Here is a 20,932-nt window from a genome sequence, read left to right on the forward strand (position 1 = left end):
ACTGACCATCACTTCTGCTCCATATGAAGACACAACATGCACTATGCTGGTGGTGTGACTTCCTCCACAGACCTTTAGTAGAGTAGAAAGCCAATGCTTGGGACAGGGAGAAGGTGTCAGATTAGTACCCTTTGTCTACCACACTGTATCATTTAACACAATTAAATCTTGTTTTATATCCCAAAAGATATAACATTATAGTTAAACACCAGGTATTAATGTGAAAAATAAAACCTGTAGAATTTCTATTGGACATTTTAAAATGTCTTTTCTTTACTGTCTTGAGAAACAAAAAAAAAATTATTTCTTACAGTTTAATCCTTTTCCATTTGTCATGCACTGATTTATTTCTCTTCTACAAACCATCTAGTTAGAGTTCTGTTTGTTTCTTTGTCAAAATCATCACTGAATAATGATGTAAATCATAGTTATGGGATTTGTTAGCTTGAACTCACTCATAGCTTTTTGGAAATAGTTCTGCATGCTACCAAATCTCAGAGCTTGTCTACCCAGGGATAGTTACTGGCATAATTATATTGGTCTAATTATATCTTTTAATTATACCTGTATAGTGCCCTATGTGGACACTCATATTTCAGCGTAAGTGTGTCCACATAGGGAGTTATGCCGGTATAATTATGCCAATAAATGTCCCCATGTAGACAAGTCCTCAGAGTCAGGAAGTTAATTTTGACATTATAGTTGATTGGAGTACATTTTCAGCCTATCATTACTGGGCGTTGTGCACATAATTCCTCCATACCCTGGGCTGATGTGTGTACAAAGGGTAAATGTACTCTGAGATGGGCAAGTGGCAGAACAGAGCAAGCACGTATCTCAGAAACCAAGGAATAGCTCGCAGAATATTGTGAAAAGGGAGTGTCCGTCTGCAGTAGTTTCCTTGCCTCTGTCTCAATACCCAAATGCTCTAATATGTAGGTATTTTCTAGCAATTATGTGCACAATGCAGTGTTTGTCATTGTGAGTGTGGAACTGGAGCAGGCACGTCTTCTGACTCTATCCAGATATGAAAATTACTTAGGATCTGTTAAAACAGAGCAGGATGGGTTCAGTAAGATAAGAATATACATATGTACACATGCTTATATGATGTGCTTTGGCTGCTAGAATGGATGGACGGAGGGATGGGAGGGCAACTTGATATAATTTTAAGCAAACTTCAGGTTGCTCTAATTTACTCCAGAAAACCATCTGGTTTCTGGCCAGCCCCAGGATCCTAATGCCACAAAGATATTGCAGTGCCACCTTTGCCTCCGCTACCCTAGGACTGTGCTTAACCAGAGAGTCCAGAGACTCTGTACCAATATCCTTACCTTTGACCTAAAATAAGTACTATTTTGTCATCAATAATCTCAAAATATAAATATAAAACACATTATTTTCTTAGATTATAAATTATTTGGGGTGGAGATAGTGTCTGCTTTTTGTGTTTGTACAGTGTCTAGAACAACGGGGCCTCAAACTTGTTTATGTCTTTGGGCACTGCCATAATAGAAGGACAAAAGAATAATAATAATAGAGCCCTTCTTTAAAACAGTTATAAAAATATGTAGGTACATATTAATCTGCTTCAAATACAGCATATAATACATAATCAGCTGTGTTATGGACTTTTCCTATGAAAGTATATTTTACATTATTTTAAAAAAAGAGCTTTTATGAGTACTTTAAGAAAAGCGACTACTTCGGTTGGTAAATATATTACCAAATAATATTTCCATTTTAACAATATCCTTTAACATATTTTAGATACTGAAATCAAGATAACAATAACTAATCAGGCTGGAGGAGAGAGCCTTGAACACAACTACATTTGTTTGCTTGTTTTTATCTGACATTTTTATTATTCATTTTTTCCATCTGTGAGAACTTGGTACTTCCTGGTTCACTGAAGGTATTTGAGACTATAACCACACTAGAGTTCTTGGTGTGACCCATGTAATCTATGATACTTACGATTTCACAGAATAATCTTCACTGAACCAGGAAGTAATAAAAGAAGTTTACAGAGAGGAATAAGAATGGTTTAAAAGTTAGCCTGATTTAAAAATGTTTTCCTGTGCTGAATCTCCTTCACAGCATACATGTAGAAATAAGCACAGAAACCTGGGCTTCACCCCATTTTAGTTTTTGCTTTGCTGTCTCTAATGTTTAATAATTGTATAGCAGAACCATTTCAGGCAACACTAGGCAACACTCTTATCAGGGAAATATACGTGGAATCCTCTTTGTTATTATTTTATCAATCAATTTATGTTTGTTTTATTAAAAATTTACCCCAAAAGCTGTAAAAAGGTGAGAGAAAAATTTGTTTTTATTCATATATGAACATAAGTACATGAGAACAAATTAAATGTGTGCCCTGTCTCAACAAGTGTTTCATTAATATACTTAGGACAGGGCATGAATTGGGCTGATACAAGTGGACAGAATTCCACTCCCTCCCTCTCCCATTTGATCTCTGATTGAGGACACTGGCAGCGTCAGTCTGAATATCCAGTTTTACAGATCTTCAATCATGAGTCCCGTTGCATCTGCAAACATGTATGCTTTTCAGGGTACACAAGATGCTTACCCTTATATTTAAACCAAGAAGCAATTAACTCAAAGAATCATATTTCACTACTATGGAGCAATATTTTAAAGGCCATTTGACCTAGATATGTGCTTATGAAGCAGCATTAAAGTTTTCAGTCTTGTGCTCTCAACTCCAGATTCTGATGCTGTTGTTCACACGGAGTAGTTCCTTACGCTGCTGGTAGCACTGTTGATTTCAATGTGAGTAAAGGTGGCAGAATTTGTCCATCATCAATTACTAAAGTGACGCATTCAGGCTCCCAAGAATGTTTATGTTTTTAATTTTCGTTAAATGTAAATCCTTTACATCTCTACAAATTTCATTACTTTCCCAGTCTCAAACCAAGATCATGATGAAAGCAGATTAGCTGTACACTGAGCTGGAGAAGTGTGCGGTGCTGATTGTTGATACACAGAAAGGTGGAGATGGAGGGGGAAGCATTAGCTGCGGGAGTTTGCCTGACTTCCACTAACATGGTTCACAATTTATAGGATTACATGATGCATTGTACAGAAAGGCAAACAGTTCCTGTGCTGCCCATTATGGATATCGTTAGTGTTATTTTGTAGCTCAGTGTTTGGATTACAATGCAATAATTGGCATAACATTAACAGAAATAAAATAAGAGTTATTTTACACATTTATGTATCAACACATACAAATACTTACTTACCTTTTGTCCTTCAGTATCAAGAAATCAATGTAACTTGTTGAAGTCATCTTGACTATCCCAAACCAATAGGTCTTGTGATTTAACCTGTCATCAAACTGTCATGCTTAAAAAAAAATTGCTTAAATCTTGATTTTTTTTGAAAAATGTATTAGTGTTCCTGTTTTCAAGAGAGAAAATGGATTTTAGGTAGGCACACAAAGCAATGTGGCTTGGTGAGAGTGAATGGAATGATTCATAGTTATAAGTGCAGACATGCTGGAGGAAGAATATTTTCAGAAAAATTATTAAACTTTGGAGTCTCCAGGTCTTTCATCTTCCCCATTATTTGCCAGTGATGGCTGAGAGACCTGTGTTTGTCTTGTTTGAAGCCTTATGAGAGATGTGATGCTGTTGGCATCTGTTCCCAAACCATAGAACTTTGTGTTTTCCCAACTAGGAAAGCAAAAGACATTCTTCATATAGAGATACTATATAGTGCTCTGCTGTTTTGGATCTGATGATAAAACACCTGAAAAAGAGGTAGAAATAGAACAACTTGGTAATGTTTTCATAAAGCTTTCCACTTTCCACCAATCAGCTTGCAGACACTGATTAGTTAAGCCTTTTAATATCCCTTTGAGAAAGATAGATATCCCTATTTTACAGTGGGGCAAACTGAGGCACAGAGAAATTAAAATACTTTCTTGGGAGTCATACCGAAAATCAATGGGAAAACCAGGAACAGAACCCAGCAGTCTTTACTTCTATTGTGCGCTAATTGGTCACATTTCCTCCTTATTGTGAATTCTTGATGATTGTAAATAGTAATCCACTCTACAAATATTCTCCATTGTGTAAATGTTATGTTGAAGTCTTAATGTGGAGCCTGATGATATGAGATGCTCAGCATTTTCTGCAATATGCTGAGGCGCTTGCCTCTCATTGACTCAATTGAAGTTGATGATGCTGAGCATCTTTCAGAATCAGGTCCTTAGTATTAAAAACAAACAAATCACCTTGGCCCAGTGTCATTAAAGCACATCCAATAGGTAGAGGGCTTTGTGAGGACCTAAAAATTCCAGTTTTAGAGTAGAATATAATGAATCTCCTTTGTAACCGTTACGCTGTTGCATTTACAGATTATACACATTTTAGTGCAAAACCAGCTAAACTTTTTATCTGTTCTTAAAAGTCATCCATATTTATCCATTAGAGAGACTATCCCAGCATTTTTCTCATACAGGCTTTGGTCTATCAAGTCCATAATCCTGCTCTTGCTTCCCACAGTGTTCAATTAACTCTTTAAAAGAAACTGCTCCATATTTTGAGGTTTCTTGTGTTCTTTATGACATAGGTGCAAAGTAAATGCCACATAAGTGGACAAAACCATCTCGGAAGTTGTGGTGTCTAATGTGTATTCCCATAGACAAGAATATTATCTTATGTATTTATTCTTCAATGTGCTGGTTTTTCTATGCTCTTCCAAACAGAGTTGTTTGTCTAACTGGATGACATTTCCCTCTTGTACAGGGAATGTAGTGGTGAGTTACCATGTATGCACTAAACGAAAACTGCTTGGATAGACACTAGACCCATAATGTTGCTCATGGTAGGCAGGCACCGTATATTTATATGTAAAATTCTCAGAAAACTCATATAACTGGTGCCTTGCTTATGCGTGAGTAATGTCCCATGTGTCTTTATAGCTGATTATGGACGCCTAGAGGGATCCTCCTTAGTGCTGCTAATGATTATCTCACGCTCACCAAATATTCAGTTTGCAAGTTTATTAAAGTTAGGTTTGTATTCATTTTAATGAAGAAGACTGAGTATATTCTACAACAGATGAACTATTCAAGTTGTGCAAATATTCTTCAGACACTACAATTCAGATCTGTATAACTTTTGATGAAGATCAGAAACAGCTGCCAGCTAACCAAAGTGTTTGCTGCCTAAAGCAGTGTGTAGGCATTTTTTGTAGTTTCAGAACTTTATCCTGATTAGTATTTTGGTAAAGATTTCATAATGTATTAGCTTGATATATGAGCTGTTTTTTGTAACATTTCAGTACTAAGTGTAGTGCAAGCAAGGTGTCTGCCTCTCTTTTCATAAATTATGCTATTTAAAGAATGGGCACTCCTTGATCAATCCTGATGGATTTCCTGGAAGGCACAAGAAAGCACTTTCTGGAATAATTAAGTCTTCTCCCCAGAGTGAAGCAGGGGAGACTGAGAGTGAGCATTTGCTTCTCCTGATTTCTTATTACTTTTCCCTACTATGTTTTGTTTTGTTTTTGTTTTTTCTTAAACTACTAAACATAGGGCTTGTCTACATGAACGTTTAGTTTACGGCAAGCTGGTGTGAGAATCTAACTCTCACTAGCCTGCTGCAATCTTACTGTTCATGTGAACCCTGCTGACACAGACTAACAGTTTGTTAATTTGCTTTAATTTTACTCCCCTTTCACAGAATCATAGAGATTAAAAATGGAAAAGAACTCCAGTCTCTGGCCAGCACAGGTTTGTTCCCTACAGTATATTTGCCAGTACTTTGTCAAGTATAGTGTTAACATTTTTAAGTTACAGGGGCTTTCACTGTTTCGTTTTGGAGAGCTTATTCCACAATATGATAGAACACCCAGTTAAGAAGTATTTCCTGGTAACAGCCCATTTACTTTTTTCAGTTTCATGGCATTGTTCTTAGTTAGTTCTTTAAGTGTGTTAAAAAAGAAGCAAAAATATGATGTGCATATAAATATATTAAAATTGTGTCTGTTCGAATATGTCCCTCTCCCCACATCTTCACCATGATGCTTGTTTTTTGACTGTAAGCTGTTCAGAGCAGGGTCCAAGATGTGTCTTAATGTATGTTTCTATACCACCTCGCACAGCGGAGCTCCCATCTTGAATAGGACCTGTGGGCACTATTGCAGTAGAAATACTAATAATAACAATGATCGGTTACACCAAAAAGGAGGCGGTTGATTAAGTAGCCTCTTGACATAATTGAAGTGTAAGTGCTATAAAGAAACAACTGCTTTGAAGAAAACAGATTGAATATTTTGGAAATCAAATTATAGAAATGTCTCTTCTTGAAAGTGTACTACAAACTAAGGTAGCAAGACAAAAAGCTTCTAGATTACCTTTTCTGAGTTATGCCTGATTTTCCAGAATCTGCATTTTTAAGGAAAAAGAGCCCTAATCTACAACTTGGTTATGCTCCAGGCCCAAGAGGAAATGGATTATAACAGTTGTGACTGTGAAGAGCAGATGTTTTGGTTGGACTAGCTATCTACCATCTGACTCATTATAAATCCTCAGTTCCCGTAAATTCCCAGTTTTCAGTTACAATAGGTAGGACGCAGGAAAACAATGCCTTTAAATTAAAAATATAAAATGTGGTGTTGGTATTAACAGTTAACCACAATCCATATTCATTTACAAAAGGATAAATTATTGTGAAAGAGGTGCAGCTGTTCCAGTAAAATGTAAAACTGAAGGGTATTTGTGAATGACAGCTTCATTAGCTGTGAATGAAAGCCAGCACATGATCATTTAGATAGTGCTAATTAATATAAACTGAAATACAACTCAATGATATGTTTCTTTTGGTTCCCATGTTACTTGGTGTCCCTTGTTTAAGCTTCCAAGGAAAGACCATTTATTTCTTTGAATGTCTCAGAACCACACTTTTCATAACTTTTCTGTTGGTTTTGTATTTTCATAAAACCTGGAGACTTTTAGTAGTTTTCAGGATTTAGATTATCATCCTGATTCTTATTTACTAAAGTTCTGACATGGGAGTACAAGTGTAAATGACAGCTGAGAGTTGTGACTTTTCTTCCAGTTTGTCAAAAACTTAAAAATTGCATTTATATCTGAAATGTTTTACCAGCTGTTGTCATAAGTAGTCACTGGAGGTGACTAATTGAAAGAGACAAGAGGAAAATCCATCCTTTTTTTTTAGTTTCTTTACTTTGTGCATTTGACAGCACTGTTATGGTCATTTTCACTGACTTCCTGTGCAGTCCATTTTCTCTGTTGTGTGAGTGAGTGAAACAGGGGAGAGAAAGCATTTTTAAAGTAGGAATGTGTAATTGTAAAAAAGCCACCTAAACTGTTAGAGGGACATCCTGGAACTAGTTTTAAATCTGTATATTTTTTTTACGTGGGCTAGATTTCAAGTTTCTTAAAATGTCTCTTTTAAGATACTGTGTATTACTGAGACCCTGATATTTTTACTTAGTACCACATGCTTTATCCAAGAATTTCGAAATGTTTTGCAAACATTCAGTCATTACATCACACAATGCTTTTGTGATGTAGAGAAGGATTATTATCTCCATTTTACAGATGGGAAACAGAATATAAATAATAATAAATAATAAAAATAAAAATTATAAATAATAATAAAAATATAAATAATATAAATTATAAAGTTTCTGATGAAAGACGTTCTATAAATGCTAAGTAGTATTATTTTTAGCCTAACTAGTGTAACTACAGATGCTATTGTTCATTATAAAAATTCCATTCTTAATTCATACAAGTGTCTAATTCTGTTCTGAAATGTATGAGCTACTTGCTTTAACAACATCCCGTGGCAGCAAGTTCCATGGTTAATTATATGTTGTGCAAAAGATTGTTTGGTTTTAAATATTCAGAATTTGTTGCCATTTAAGTTTGAGTACCTTTTTCTTTTTGTATTCTGGAAATGGGAAAAATACTGAAGAAACAAAATTTGCTCATGACACTAAGGAAGATATAGTAACAGAAAAGTATATTCTCTAGAAATATCATTCTTTCTGAAACTAAATGAAAAATAATAAGAAAAAGGTGCTTTTGCTTTGTTATTTTCCTTGGTCTGTTGTATTTGTTCTATTTGGCCTGTTCTTTGAGACTAAAACACATGCACAAAATGTAGGCAGACGGGGAAGTAACGTATGGTTATAGCTTGGTACGAAACATAAAAACATCCTTGGCCTTCTGACTCTTGGGTTCCCTGCGAAGGAGCTGCCTTTGTCCTGTGAAAAGATAATTGTTTCCCAACACAAACACTGAATATCAAGTCATCTAATCATTAACAGGTCTGTAGAGATGACTGAAAGATGTAGCTCTGAGGGGTTAAATCTTGACTGGCACAGACACTTCAAAAAGGTCCATTAATTTAAAAGGCAGATTTTCTCCCCATCGTTTATCTGTACAACATGTGTTTTCAATTTAGTTTTATAAACAGCAGTTGTAACCGACATACTAAGGTTGAATACAGTTCCACCAAGCGGATTGTTGCATAAATAAAAGTAACAAAGTACAGTACGAAAGAAATAAACAGTGTGTTGTTATGTACAAAAGGACTTAATTATAATAATGTTTGACAGTCTGACATAAAGTAAATGTGCACCTAGGTCCAACCAATCTGTACAAAAATGACCTTTTTGCAGCTTTGTATTGTGATAGCTCTGTGGCCATCCTATGTTGGCCAGGGTGAGCCACAGGTTAGCCAGCTTCATAATAGCTCTGCAACAGTTACTGTATTATGGTACTTTTTAAACCTTTTTTGGAGAATTAAGCAAATTGTGTCTGTAACTGATTGACCTTTTTTATACCGTATATTTGAAAAATGACAATCTGAAATGTAGTGGACAAATGTCAGTTTCTTTCCACAAACTTGCACTGAACTGTAGCTATATTCATATTCAATGCAATGCCATGTTGGCAGGAGTACTTGCACCATTAACTTGTTACTATTGTATATTATCTTCTGTAGAGGGAGAAAAATTAGGCGTCTGGGTTTACCACCTGTATTGCAATCTTCAACTTGTTGCATCTTAAAATATCAAAGGCACTGTGTTCATGTAAGAGTATATATTTTAAAATTTCTCCCACCAAGAAAGTCTCTATTAAATGCTGTTATTAGTGGTCATAATAATTCTTGGTAATTTTCGTTTAGTTTCCCTGATATATGTTATTTTATAGCTCTGTCTTTTTGGAGTCCTTTTGATCACTGAGATCTTGAAGGAAAGAAAGTAGAGCTAGATGGTATATTCTAGAAACTGTACATGTACTGTCACATTGTATTGAGTGTATGTGTGGAGAGTTGAACTTTTGATCTATTTGAGCATTAACAATACTCATGTGGGATTTTAACTGTTCAATTTTTCCTTGCTGTTGTGCAGCCAATAAAAAGCATGTGTTCAGTGCTAATGTGAGCACGGTGTTTGAAAAGGGTTTCCAGCATAAAAGAATTTGTGGTCTTGGAGATACCCTGGATTTAAAAATGGTAAATGTACTCTATACCTTTCATCATATGACAAATGCTTGTCAATTAAAACAAGATCCTTTTGGTCATTAGACTCTACTGCTTAATCAGTTTTAACACTTCTGTTTGTCTGATTAGTGTGACTTAGCAAGTTAATAGGGACAACACAGTTAATATTGCACTTAGACTTCAGGAGTGAAAGATGTTAATTGTCTCAAATTTTCCCTAGCCATGAAAACATATGGAATACTCAGGGGACATTTTGTGGACTGTGATCACTATTGTTGTATTGTAGATCAGAACTATGCCACAGAGTGGAGAAATATCTGAAAAAACACTGTCAGATCTTTCTTATTGTTTTATGTAATATGGCCAGCCTGTTCTAAGGCCCTGCCACACTACAGTTTTTAATTGTGTTTGGAACAAGTCACTGGTATAGTTTGGGTCTGCGCATACCACATGGTTAATATGCTGCTAGAATCCATGACAGCCAGTAGTGTTTCACTCCTGCCAGAAGCCTGGGCTGGCACATGATTATCTTCCTGTAACCAGTCAACACACTGTGGTTTTGGTAGGTTGGGCTGAATCACCTGGCATTGTTTAATGGGGTTATTAGCATTGTTTATTAGGTTTAATAGATGTTCCTTCTTCCTCACAACTATGGTGTGATGGAGCATCCCAGAGCATATGTACTGTGTGTATTGTTTATGCTACTTTGTGTGTATGTCTGTGAGGCTATTTAAGGTCACTACCACTTACTGGTTACAAAATCACAGTTGGAAGTTATGTGCAGATAGGGCCTAAACGAGAGAGGGACACTTCAGAGATTGGTTATGAAAGGGCAGCCTTAAATTAATGCACACTCTAATTTGCACTGAGGCCAGGGCTGAGGCAGAGAATCAGGGAGCCATAACCTACACCTTAATGTCACCCCCCGAATCCCTGCCACCCTCAGGTCAAACAGAAGCTGAACACAGCAGAGAATCAGGTCTATATACTTCAATGAAAGTTTATAAATGTAATATCTGGGTGTATTACTCAATGACCCAACAATATTATATGAAGATTTTTTTGGTATTTTCATCAGTTGTTTATAACAGTCCCTGGAATCTTAGAAATGAAATCTGTTTTTTACTGAAATGTTTATGCTCCAACACACTGAAAAGGTGGTGTGTTACTGTAAGGGGTTGCTTGTGAATGCTGGGCTAGTATCATTGATTGTCTTTTGATCCATTGAAGAAAAACGAGCGCTGTGGAATTTGTTGTCAAAATATTTTTAAAAAATTAAGTGAAATTTACAAACAGATTTTTTTAAATTGTGAAATTTGAGTCCCTTCAACCTTTATTATGTTCCTTTTACCCACACTGGGTATTTAACCCTCTTTCACCCCTTACTAGTAAGGTTCTGATGACTTTAAGTTTGATGTTTTCTGCTTTTTCCTTGTTTTCAGGATGTCAGTGAAGATCCAGGAGAGGATGTTGCTCTTCTTTCAGTCAGTTTTGAGGATACAGAAGCTGCTCAGGTTTTCCCCAAGCTGTATCTGTCCCCACGTATTGAACAGTAAGTAGAATAATTGTTGTAGTATTCCAGTTCTTCTCAGAACTTTTAATTTTTACTCTGATTGTTTATGTAGGAAGTCTTTGGTAGGCCATAAAACCACTTTGGCTTTTAATTGACAAAAGCCATGACGGTGATTACTGTAATTGGCTTTGACTGGAAGGGAGCAATTCAGTTAGTCTTGCCAGTCCCATTTTTATGTGCCTACCACTTACAGAGCTGAGCCACCATTGGTTAGACTGTTGCGGGGCCCACTGATCCCTGAGAATCAGCCTACATTTTCCTGGAATGACTCCTACTGGAAGTGTTATCCGGTTCAGCTTAGCAGGCAGATTTCCCCCAGAAAAGAGGGAGAGCTTTGTTTTTTAAGATTGTGTTTATATATCTCTGTATGTGTAGGTGTGCACTGTACCTGTGTGTGATTGATACATATTCCCTGAAGAGAGACAGTTTGTACAATAGGAAGTGATACAGTTAAACAGTTTCCAATCAATGTTTGTAACAAGAGCCGTAAGGCTATATTTGTTAAACTGTGGTCAGGAATTTGCGGTCTCAGTAAGATGTTTTTCCGAGGGTGTGTCAGAGTATTTCATTTTAAGGTTGTTGGACAACACAGTTGGCACACAGACTTGCTAATAAACAAATTTTTACTCCTAAAATGGAAGGGTCGGAAGGAAAAATCTATCTGCTTCCTAAATTAGATTTTGCTTCTTCCATTTTTGGAATTAACAATGTTCCTCCTCCCCTTCAGTGCTTCAGTCTTGAAATATCTGCTTGAAAGTTTCATCAAAAGCACTTCAGGCTTACAAGTGACTTTCACTTAGAGATAAATTGGAAGATCTTGTAGTGCAAGTCCTTATTTTGCACAGCACCTGACAAACGAAAGTTTCCCAAAAGAAAAGCTTCCTAGTTTGTTACCTTGAAGAAAACTTCGAAGATTCATAATGCCCTTACAGAGGAATATTGAAAAGACTTCTTAGTATGGGGGAGGAGGTCTGGTTGCCTAACTATAACTCTAGAGTGCAGGATAAGGAACCAATGGTAGTGGGGGAAGTATTTGATATTAATAAATATACTTTAAAAGGAGAGCTTGTTTTTCACTTTCTTTTGTTTTGCCTTGTTAAGCATTTTACTTGGTTTATCTACATTACTACACAGAAGTAACTACATTAGACTTTGCAGTTACACAGAGGTCAAGTTAAGCTAACATTGATTCAGTGCTTTTGTTTTTCTGGTCAGTACTGAAATGGCATTTCTTTCAACTGCTGAAAACACCTTGGGTGGAGTAGAAGAGATGGAAAAGTACTGACTACCATAGTTTTAGAATAGCTTACTAAGAATACACAGAGTTTGAGAAAGGGCATGACATTCTGATATTTAAACCAAAAAGGCATTGACATGGATAAAATGGATGACCAGGTAGATGGGTTAAAAAAATCCAAGATTAGTTCTGAGATAAAATCATAAGATTTATAAGGTATCTGGAAAGAAAAATCTATAGAAAATGTATATATTGCTTCTTTTGAGTTTTCAAGTCCTTTTAGCATCTAACCTTATTTTAGAAAAGGTTTTTGTTCTCTCCTTCATTTAACATTATTTATGGCTGTGTTGATTTCGTTAGCGGCTCATTTTAAATGCAAGTCATATTCTCTGATGAGCTTTGTGATAGTGAAAAGGTTAGCTCAGGTACAACATGATTAGCATAACAAGTTACATGCTGTTAGATTATTTTAAGTGATTGATTCTATGAACTTTTTATTATATAAAAGTCTTTTTTTAATAAATGCTGAATTAACCTGATTGTATCATTAAAAGCATTTAGTTTAATGAATTTGGGCAAGTTACATCATTTCTCTGGGCCTATTTACTTTTCTATAAACTGCTGTACTTAGTTACAGTGCTCCGCAAGTGTGTTGTGAGGCTTAACTAATACATTCATTTGAAGTTGTTTGTTGCCCTTAGATGGGAGCTTCAAATCAGTAGTAGTAATAATAGTATTGCTGGTACTGTTTCGGCCAGAATCATGCAGATAAGGTCAGTTACTTTACTTGGTCATTTCACTGTTCGTATCTCAAATATAACTGATGATACATTGGTCTACCACAAATTTCCTCTCTGCAGTGTGCAGGGAAGTAATAATGCAGAAAATCTGCAGGTTGAAGGTACATTAATATTTTATCCCCCCCCACCCCCACCCCCACCCACTACCTAGCTCTTATTATTCTTTTCTAGGAACTATGCAGGAGTTCTAGGTGATCATATTTACCAAAGGGGAAACGGGACACCATGTGGGGCTGGCCCAAGGCCTCCCCCACCCTACGGGGTTGAGGCTGACGTCGCTACTCTTCCCCTCCCCCCCAGGCATGTTCCTCTGCAGCCCACTTTTTGGACAAAAGTGGGCATTTGCCAAAGAAGTCGGGAGGCCAGGACAGGGCTTAAAAAAGGGACTGTCCCAGCCAAAACAGGACATATGGTCAACCTAGTTCCGCTTCATGGAGACAGAGGGCATGTTGATGGAAAGGGAGAAGATTTGGGGGAACAGCCTCTCAATTCAGCATGTTTCCCATTCAGAGTAATTGTTCCTGATTAACTCCATGTGTGGACACTCTTGTTCAGGAGTGGAGTTATTCAGGAACAGATGTTGCACTTTAAAATCACACTGTGCCATAATCCCAGGTAACTTTCAGGTATAGACAAGCCCTTAGTAAGTTTTACTGCTCTGAGCAGAGGTAACTCCTCAGCCCCTTCAACAGCCTGAAGATAGCAGAAGTACTTAGTTGATAGATGATTAACCAATGGCAGCACATCAGTGCCAAAGCTCAGAGGATGGTACTATATGGAAAAGTGTGAAAGTGGAAGAACTGTCTTCACGGGGGCAGAAATCTTTGATGTCCTCTCTGGGCTTGTCTACACTTACTGGAGGATCGATGCTGTGGCGATCGATGCATCGGCGGTCGATTTAGTAGGTCTAGTGAAGACCCGCTAAATTGACCGCCGATCGCTCTCCCGTCGACTCCTGTACTCCATCTGATCGAGAAGAGTATGGGGAGTCGATGGGAGAGCGTCTCCCATCGACGTCACTTAGTGCGGATCCCATGGTAAGTAGATCTAAGCTACGTCGATTTGAGTTACGATATTTATGTAACTCAAATTGCGTAGCTTAGATCAATTTTTCCCTTTAGTGTAGACAACACCTTTGTCTTTTCCTATGGATCTTGAACCAGGGAAGACAGGCACACCCCTTGCATGCTCCACTGCCACAGTGCTTTCTCTATGAGAAGATGCAGAAGAGCATTGAGCTTAACAGACCCATAAAGATTTGCAGGTGATTTTGTCCTATCCGCTACTGTTTTCACATTAGCAAGGAATATATTGGTCACAGAATTGTCATAGGCTCGCTGTCCAGTTCTCTCACACACATTGCAAAATAAGATGTGGTCTACACTGTGAAAATGTTTCAGAGCTCTGTTATTTCTGTCAGAAAGTGTCTCCAGCTAGCCATCCCACATATGTTCATGATAAATTATATTTATTACGTACCTCTAACTCTCTCAGCTGCCACAAAAATTGTGAGCCTACACTTTGCTCAAGAAAGATGCCCTGGCTTCAACGCCTCTGTTTCTCACTGTGGCTCCTTTAGGAGGTCCAGATGAGTTTGGACCCTAGTTACGTCCTTGGGAGCTATGTAGCCAGCAAATGTTTGCAGTGACACAGGACAGCCATTTCAGAACAATAGATTATTTACTATTTGACAAGAATACAATATTCAGGGACATTGGGTTAAAATGGCAAGATTTTAAAAAGTCTAAATGCACAACTCTCCCCTAACCTTCAGCTTCCCCTTGCTTGGCTAATGCTATGTCTACACTACCACTTTTGTCGGTCAGGAGACGCTCACCCTCTGACATAGCTACCACCACTTGTTGGGAATGGTTTAATTATGCCTATGGGAGAGTTCTCTCACGTCAGCATAGAGCGGCTACATGGGAGACCTTATCGTGGTGCAGCCGCAGCGGTACAGTTGTGCCGCTGTAAGGTCTCTCGTGTAGATATAGCCTAAGAGCGTTTGCTTGAAAGACAGACTGCATGCCTGCAGCCTGGCCCTACCCACCGGTCCCTGATTGGATTGGATTTAGCTGTCTTCTGCTGGGAGAGCAAAGTTTCTTATATGAGCCTCTTCTTAACACATCTCCTTTATCTCAAGTCCCAGTCACGCTTTTCCTGTGTATTGCCCTTCTTGGATTCAGATCGGATTCAAACCTGGATGCACACTTTGTGTATCTCATCTACCAATCTAATTGTTCTTCAGTCAGAAAGTGTTAGAATAGCCAAGATTATCTATTTCATTTATAAAACACCATTACCATGATATGTAGGCACCAGCAATCCATAGTATATAATTACTTTTCCGATCCATTTATTAGTCATTTACAATAAGTTACTCTTTCAAAGTAACTTATGCTCATTGTAATTTTTATTATCTTCTCTTGTTCCTTGAGGTAGATCTCTTCTCAGCACGTTTCGCTGCCCTTTCATTAGGCTGTTGAATCTTCCTTCATTCTAACAACATCTTTTCTTTTAATTTAGAAGTTTCATGACCAGGTTTTCGATACTGTCTATTGAACTGGGCTTCCTTGCAAAGTTACATTTCAGTTCTTTGAACTCCCCAAAAATGGTCCTAACAGAGGTTCTGACACAATCAAGATGTTATATGGGCTAAACTTCCATTGTTTGAAAACTGAAGCATTTAACCAACAATATTTACTTCTTTGTATTTTTTTTTCAGAACTACAAAATGGCCTCAAGAAGCCCTGAGGATTATCTTAACGACTTGAGGCCATGACATGTTACATTGTGTTGTTCACTGCTACAGAAGTCTCCTGCTGCTGCTAAAGATTATAATTGGATATACCAAAACTGTTTAAGCAAATTACCAAAACATTTTGTATGTGGCAGGTTTTAAGGAGCGGTAATAGCAATTTTGGGAAGCATTTTGGGAAAGCATCAACATTTGTGGAAACAGAACAATGTTACAAAATGCCCCTTTCCCACATAATCACAATGTAACTTTATTACTGCTGCCAACTGTATCCCTCTTAGGGAGGAATATTAAATGAGCTGTACATTCACACTTTATGACAAAGGCTCATTCTGCTACGAACGTTTCCACTTTGGGAGCAAGTAAAGCAGAGCTCTGTTGTTATGAAACATGAAAGTTGGCCAAATTTTCTGAGAGATTTTGTCACCGTTAGGCCCTATCCGATAATTACACATGACCATACTTTCTAAAATGTATATTTACCCACAGAGCATATCAGCAACTTGAGGCATAACACAATATCATGTAAATACACTGTTTTTACTTTGCACAGTTATTAAAATGCACATTGGTGTGTTTTACGTATGCATGGTAATCAAAATAATACTTACATTACATGTATCATCATAAGCTCTCAAAAGAATTAACGAAGCTGGAAGGTTCCTCATTTACAGAGAAGAAAGTAAGGTACAAAGAGATTAGGTAACTTGCCAAAAGGTCACACAGCAAGTCAGTAGCTGAGTAAAGAATACAACCCAGGGGCCTGAGCCATCTCTCATTCAAGGGGTGCAGGATCAGACTCAAGGATCAGGCCCATTCCTGTGCTGCTTACCACAGTAAAAAATCCTTGGAAGAAAAGGTCCTGTCTGACACAATCACTTTTCAGCATTTGTATTAGTTTTTCAAAATACCAACAGTTACTGACTGTATTAAAAGTAATTTGCTTAATTTATTTTATATACATTTGAGTTTTGAAAAGCAGTCTCTGCTTTACCTTAAACTTTTAAAGAAAATATTTTAAAAATTTAAACAAATTGAATCCAGGTTCAGACACTTGAATGAATTTTCTGCTTGAAGAGATTTTGTATGTTGTAAATGGGCATCATCACAATAATCTGTTAGTTGGCCTCACTGTTAGCAGTCTCAGCAGACTGAGGCTTGGTCTAGGGGGGGATCGATTTAAGTTACGCAACTTCAGCTATGTGAATAACGTAGCTGAAATCAACGTACTTAGACCTATTCACTGCAGTGTCTTCACTACGGTGAGTCGACTGCTGCCGCTCCCCCGTCAACTCTGCCTGCGCCTCTCGCGGCGCTGGAGTACAGGAGTCGACGGGAGAGCGCTCGGGGGTCGATTTATCACGTCTAGACTGGACGCGATAAATCGACCCCCGCTGGATCAATCACTGCCCACCAATCCGACGGGTAGTATAGACATACCCTGAGAATCTCTGTGGCCTGATCTACACTACAAAGTTATGCCTGCATAGCTATGTCGGCTAGAAGTGTGAAAAAATCACGGCCCTAGCTGACATAGCTATTCCAGCAAAACCTCCAGTGCAGATACAGTTGTGCTGACAGAAGAGGGGCCTCTCTGGGCATAGCTAATGGTGAACTCCTTCTGTCAAACTGCAGAACTCCTCCTTCTGTTGGCATATGCTGTGCCTATTGTAGGGAGCTATGCTACCATTTTGGGGAAATCTTTTACGGTTGCAGTAGCACCTGTGCTGTTCTGCTTGCTGGTGGTGGCAATAGTGGGAGTGCTCATGTAAACGGGGCTCAGGTGTGTTGTCTAACCATGCTTTAAGTAGGTATCGATGACATTGTAGTAAGAATTTATGAGCTTTGTCTACACTGGCATGCCCACAGTTGCTAGCACCACCATAGCTGCACTGGTGCTAGTGCGACAGTGGGAGGTTTCCTCAAAAATGTAAAATTGACACAACTATAGAGAATAACTAGACTTTCCATTCCTCAAAGTGGACTTTCCAGGCCAGGTTTGAAGCCTATTGGTGGTATGGGGTCTGAGAAGCTCGTAGAGCTGCTGCCTGTACTGTACCTGTTCTGTGTATAAAGAGAGAATCTGTAGTACAGACTCCAGGACTATCAGTCCAGTACCTATTACTAGGTGAATTTACTGAATTTACTTATTTTCGCTCTAAGAATCTCGAAGAAAAAAGGGTTTATAATAGAAAACCTGTCACATCATTATGTTTCCTGCTACTATCAAAGTCACTAGAATCTAAGGGCTTGTGCACACTACAAAATTAAATTGACTTAAGTCGATATACAGCCACCGCAGTAATAAAAGCGATGGTTCATGTCCACATTTGCTCCTTCTCTTGGTGGTGCAGGTCCTCACCAGTAGCGCTATCCACTGACTGAAGTGGGGCATTGTGGGACACTGACAGCTGCAGCCTGGCAGCCTTGGGGCTTACAACCTCAGCTGTCAGCCCTGCCTGGGGCTCACAGACGGCCCCCACCACCAGTGACAACTTCCCCAGTGCTGATAGCCTGAGTTGTCAGCACTGGGGCAGAGGGCCCAGCAGTGAGCCCAGCACCCAGCTGACAGCTCAGGCTGTCAGCGCCAGGGTGGTGTGGGACAACTCCATCTCTCAGCTCCACTCAGGGCTGACGGCCAGCCGGCAATGTAAGTAAACGCAGTGTCTACATGGACACTGTGTCGCCCTAACTGCATTGACATAAGTGCTACACTTCTCATGGGGGTGGAGTTATTATGTTGGTGTAGTGAGGGACCTGATTCTATAGTGTAGACCACGGCACAGTCAAAGAAAGTACTGAGAGGTTGAAGAGCTATGTTCTACAGGAGTGGATGGAAGCTATTTCAGTTCTCCACAAGTTCATTGCAAGGTGACAGATATTTTGTAGTTTTAATTTTTTTTTCCTTATGAGCAGTCCTTGTTAAAAGAAAATTAAAATGACTTGGTTAGCCTTTTTCAGCATTTAAATAATAGGCTATAATGGTAAAAATAATGTTGTTTAGCTAGTGCTTGTGTTCCCTGGATTCACAGAAATAATCCTATCATAAATACTGTTGTCCTGAAGGGCTTTTCTTTGATAAGTACACAAACTTGAGTATGCTAAGAAAACCAGCTGCCAGTAGAAGAAGTTTTGTTTTGCTTTAAGGGAGCAGGGTCCATGCTTTATCCTTTAGAAAGGCTGGAATGTTCCTTTTACTAGTCTGGGGGCAGGGCCAGAAGAGTTCTTCATGATTGAGGATGGAATTCTATATTCAGCAAGTTTGCAACACTAGCTGAACTTTTTTAATATTCCCCTGCCCATTAAGAAAAGCAGAAGATTTCTGAGCTGCTGCCTGTCCTTGACAGCTGTTGAGATGAATGAAAGAGAACTGGATAATAGGTGCTAAAGGTCTAATTTGCTCAAAATGCATACCTGTGAATCCCATCAGTGCTAATAGGGAGACCATATGATTTCAGACAAGCGACTAGAAAAGGAGAGCTGGAGTCAGGTCTCTGTGATTCTGATGCCAGCTTTGCCATTAGAATCATAGAATCATAGAATATCAGGGTTGGAAGGGACCCCAGAAGGTCATCTAGTCCAACCCCCTGCTCGAAGCAGGACCAATTCCCAGTTAAATCATCCCAGCCAGGGCTTTGTCAAGCCTGACCTTAAAAACCTCTAAGGAAGGAGATTCTACCACCTCCCTAGGTAACGCATTCCAGTGTTTCACCACCCTCTTAGTGAAAAAGTTTTTCCTAATATCCAATCTAAACCTCCCGCACTGCAACTTGAGACCATTACTCCTCGTTCTGTCATCTGCTACCATTGAGAACAGTCTAGAGCCATCCTCTTTGGAACCCCCTTTCAGGTAGTTGAAAGCAGCTATCAAATCCGCCCTCATTCTTCTCTTCTGCAGGCTAAACAATCCCAGCTCCCTCAGCCTCTCCTCATAACTCATGTGTTCCAGTCCCCTAATCATTTTTGTTGCCCTTCGCTGGACTCTCTCCAATTTATCCACATCCTTCTTGAAGTGTGGGGCCCAAAACTGGACACAGTACTCCAGATGAGGCCTCACCAATGTCGAATAGAGGGGAACGATCACGTCCCTCGATCTGCTCGCTATGCCCCTACTTATACATCCCAAAATGCCATTGGCCTTCTTGGCAACAAGGGCACACTGCTGACTCATATCCAGCTTCTCGTCCACTGTCACCCCTAGGTCCTTTTCTGCAGAACTGCTGCCTAGCCATTCGGTCCCTAGTCTGTAGCTGTGCATTGGGTTCTTCCGTCCTAAGTGCAGGACCCTGCACTTATCCTTATTGAACCTCATCAGATTCCTTTTGGCCCAATCTTCCAATTGGTCTAGGTCCTTCTGTATCCTATCCCTCCCCTCCAGCGTATCTACCACTCCTCCCAGTTTAGTATCATCCGCAAATTTGCTGAGAGTGCAATCCACACCATCCTCCAGATCATTTATGAAGATATTGAACAAAACCGGCCCCAGGACCGACCCTTGGGGCACTCCACTTGATACCGGCTGCCAACTAGACATGGAGCCATTGATCACTACCCGTTGAGCCCGACAATTTAGCCAGCTTTCTACCCACCTTATAGTGCATTCATCCAGCCCATACTTCCTTAACTTGCTGACAAGAATACTATGGGAGACCGTGTCCAAAGCTTTGCTAAAGTCAAGAAACAATACATCCACTGCTTTCCCTTCATCCACAGAACCAGTAATCTCATCATAAAAGGCGATTAGATTAGTCAGGCATGACCTTCCCTTGGTGAATCCATGCTGGCTGTTCCTGATCACTTTCCTCTCATGCAAGTGCTTCAGGATTGATTCTTTGAGGACCTGCTCCATGATTTTTCCAGGGATTGAGGTGAGGCTGACTGGCCTGTAGTTCCCAGGATCTTCCTTCTTCCCTTTTTTAAAGATTGGCACTACATTAGCCTTTTTCCAGTCATCCGGGACTTCCCCGGTTCGCCACAAGTTTTCAAAGATAATGGCCAGTGGCTCTGCAATCACAGCCGCCAATTCCTTCAGCACTCTCGGATGCA

General features: G+C 39.0%; 1 protein-coding gene across 8 annotated transcripts in view; it reads left to right on the forward strand.

Annotated features, from left to right (window-relative positions):
• BABAM2 (BRISC and BRCA1 A complex member 2) overlaps positions 1–20,932 on the forward strand; it is a 298,460-nt gene that overhangs the window by 160,701 nt on the left and 116,827 nt on the right. For all 8 annotated transcript variants that reach the window (XM_073338599.1, XM_073338597.1, XM_073338593.1 and 5 more), the window contains one exon: positions 10,961–11,070. In XM_073338599.1, the coding sequence (XP_073194700.1) occupies positions 10,961–11,070 (110 nt within the window). The remainder of the gene's footprint in view (positions 1–10,960; positions 11,071–20,932) is intronic.

Source organism: Lepidochelys kempii, chromosome 3, assembly GCF_965140265.1.
Source record: "Lepidochelys kempii isolate rLepKem1 chromosome 3, rLepKem1.hap2, whole genome shotgun sequence".
Classification (NCBI taxonomy): Eukaryota; Metazoa; Chordata; order Testudines; family Cheloniidae; genus Lepidochelys; species Lepidochelys kempii.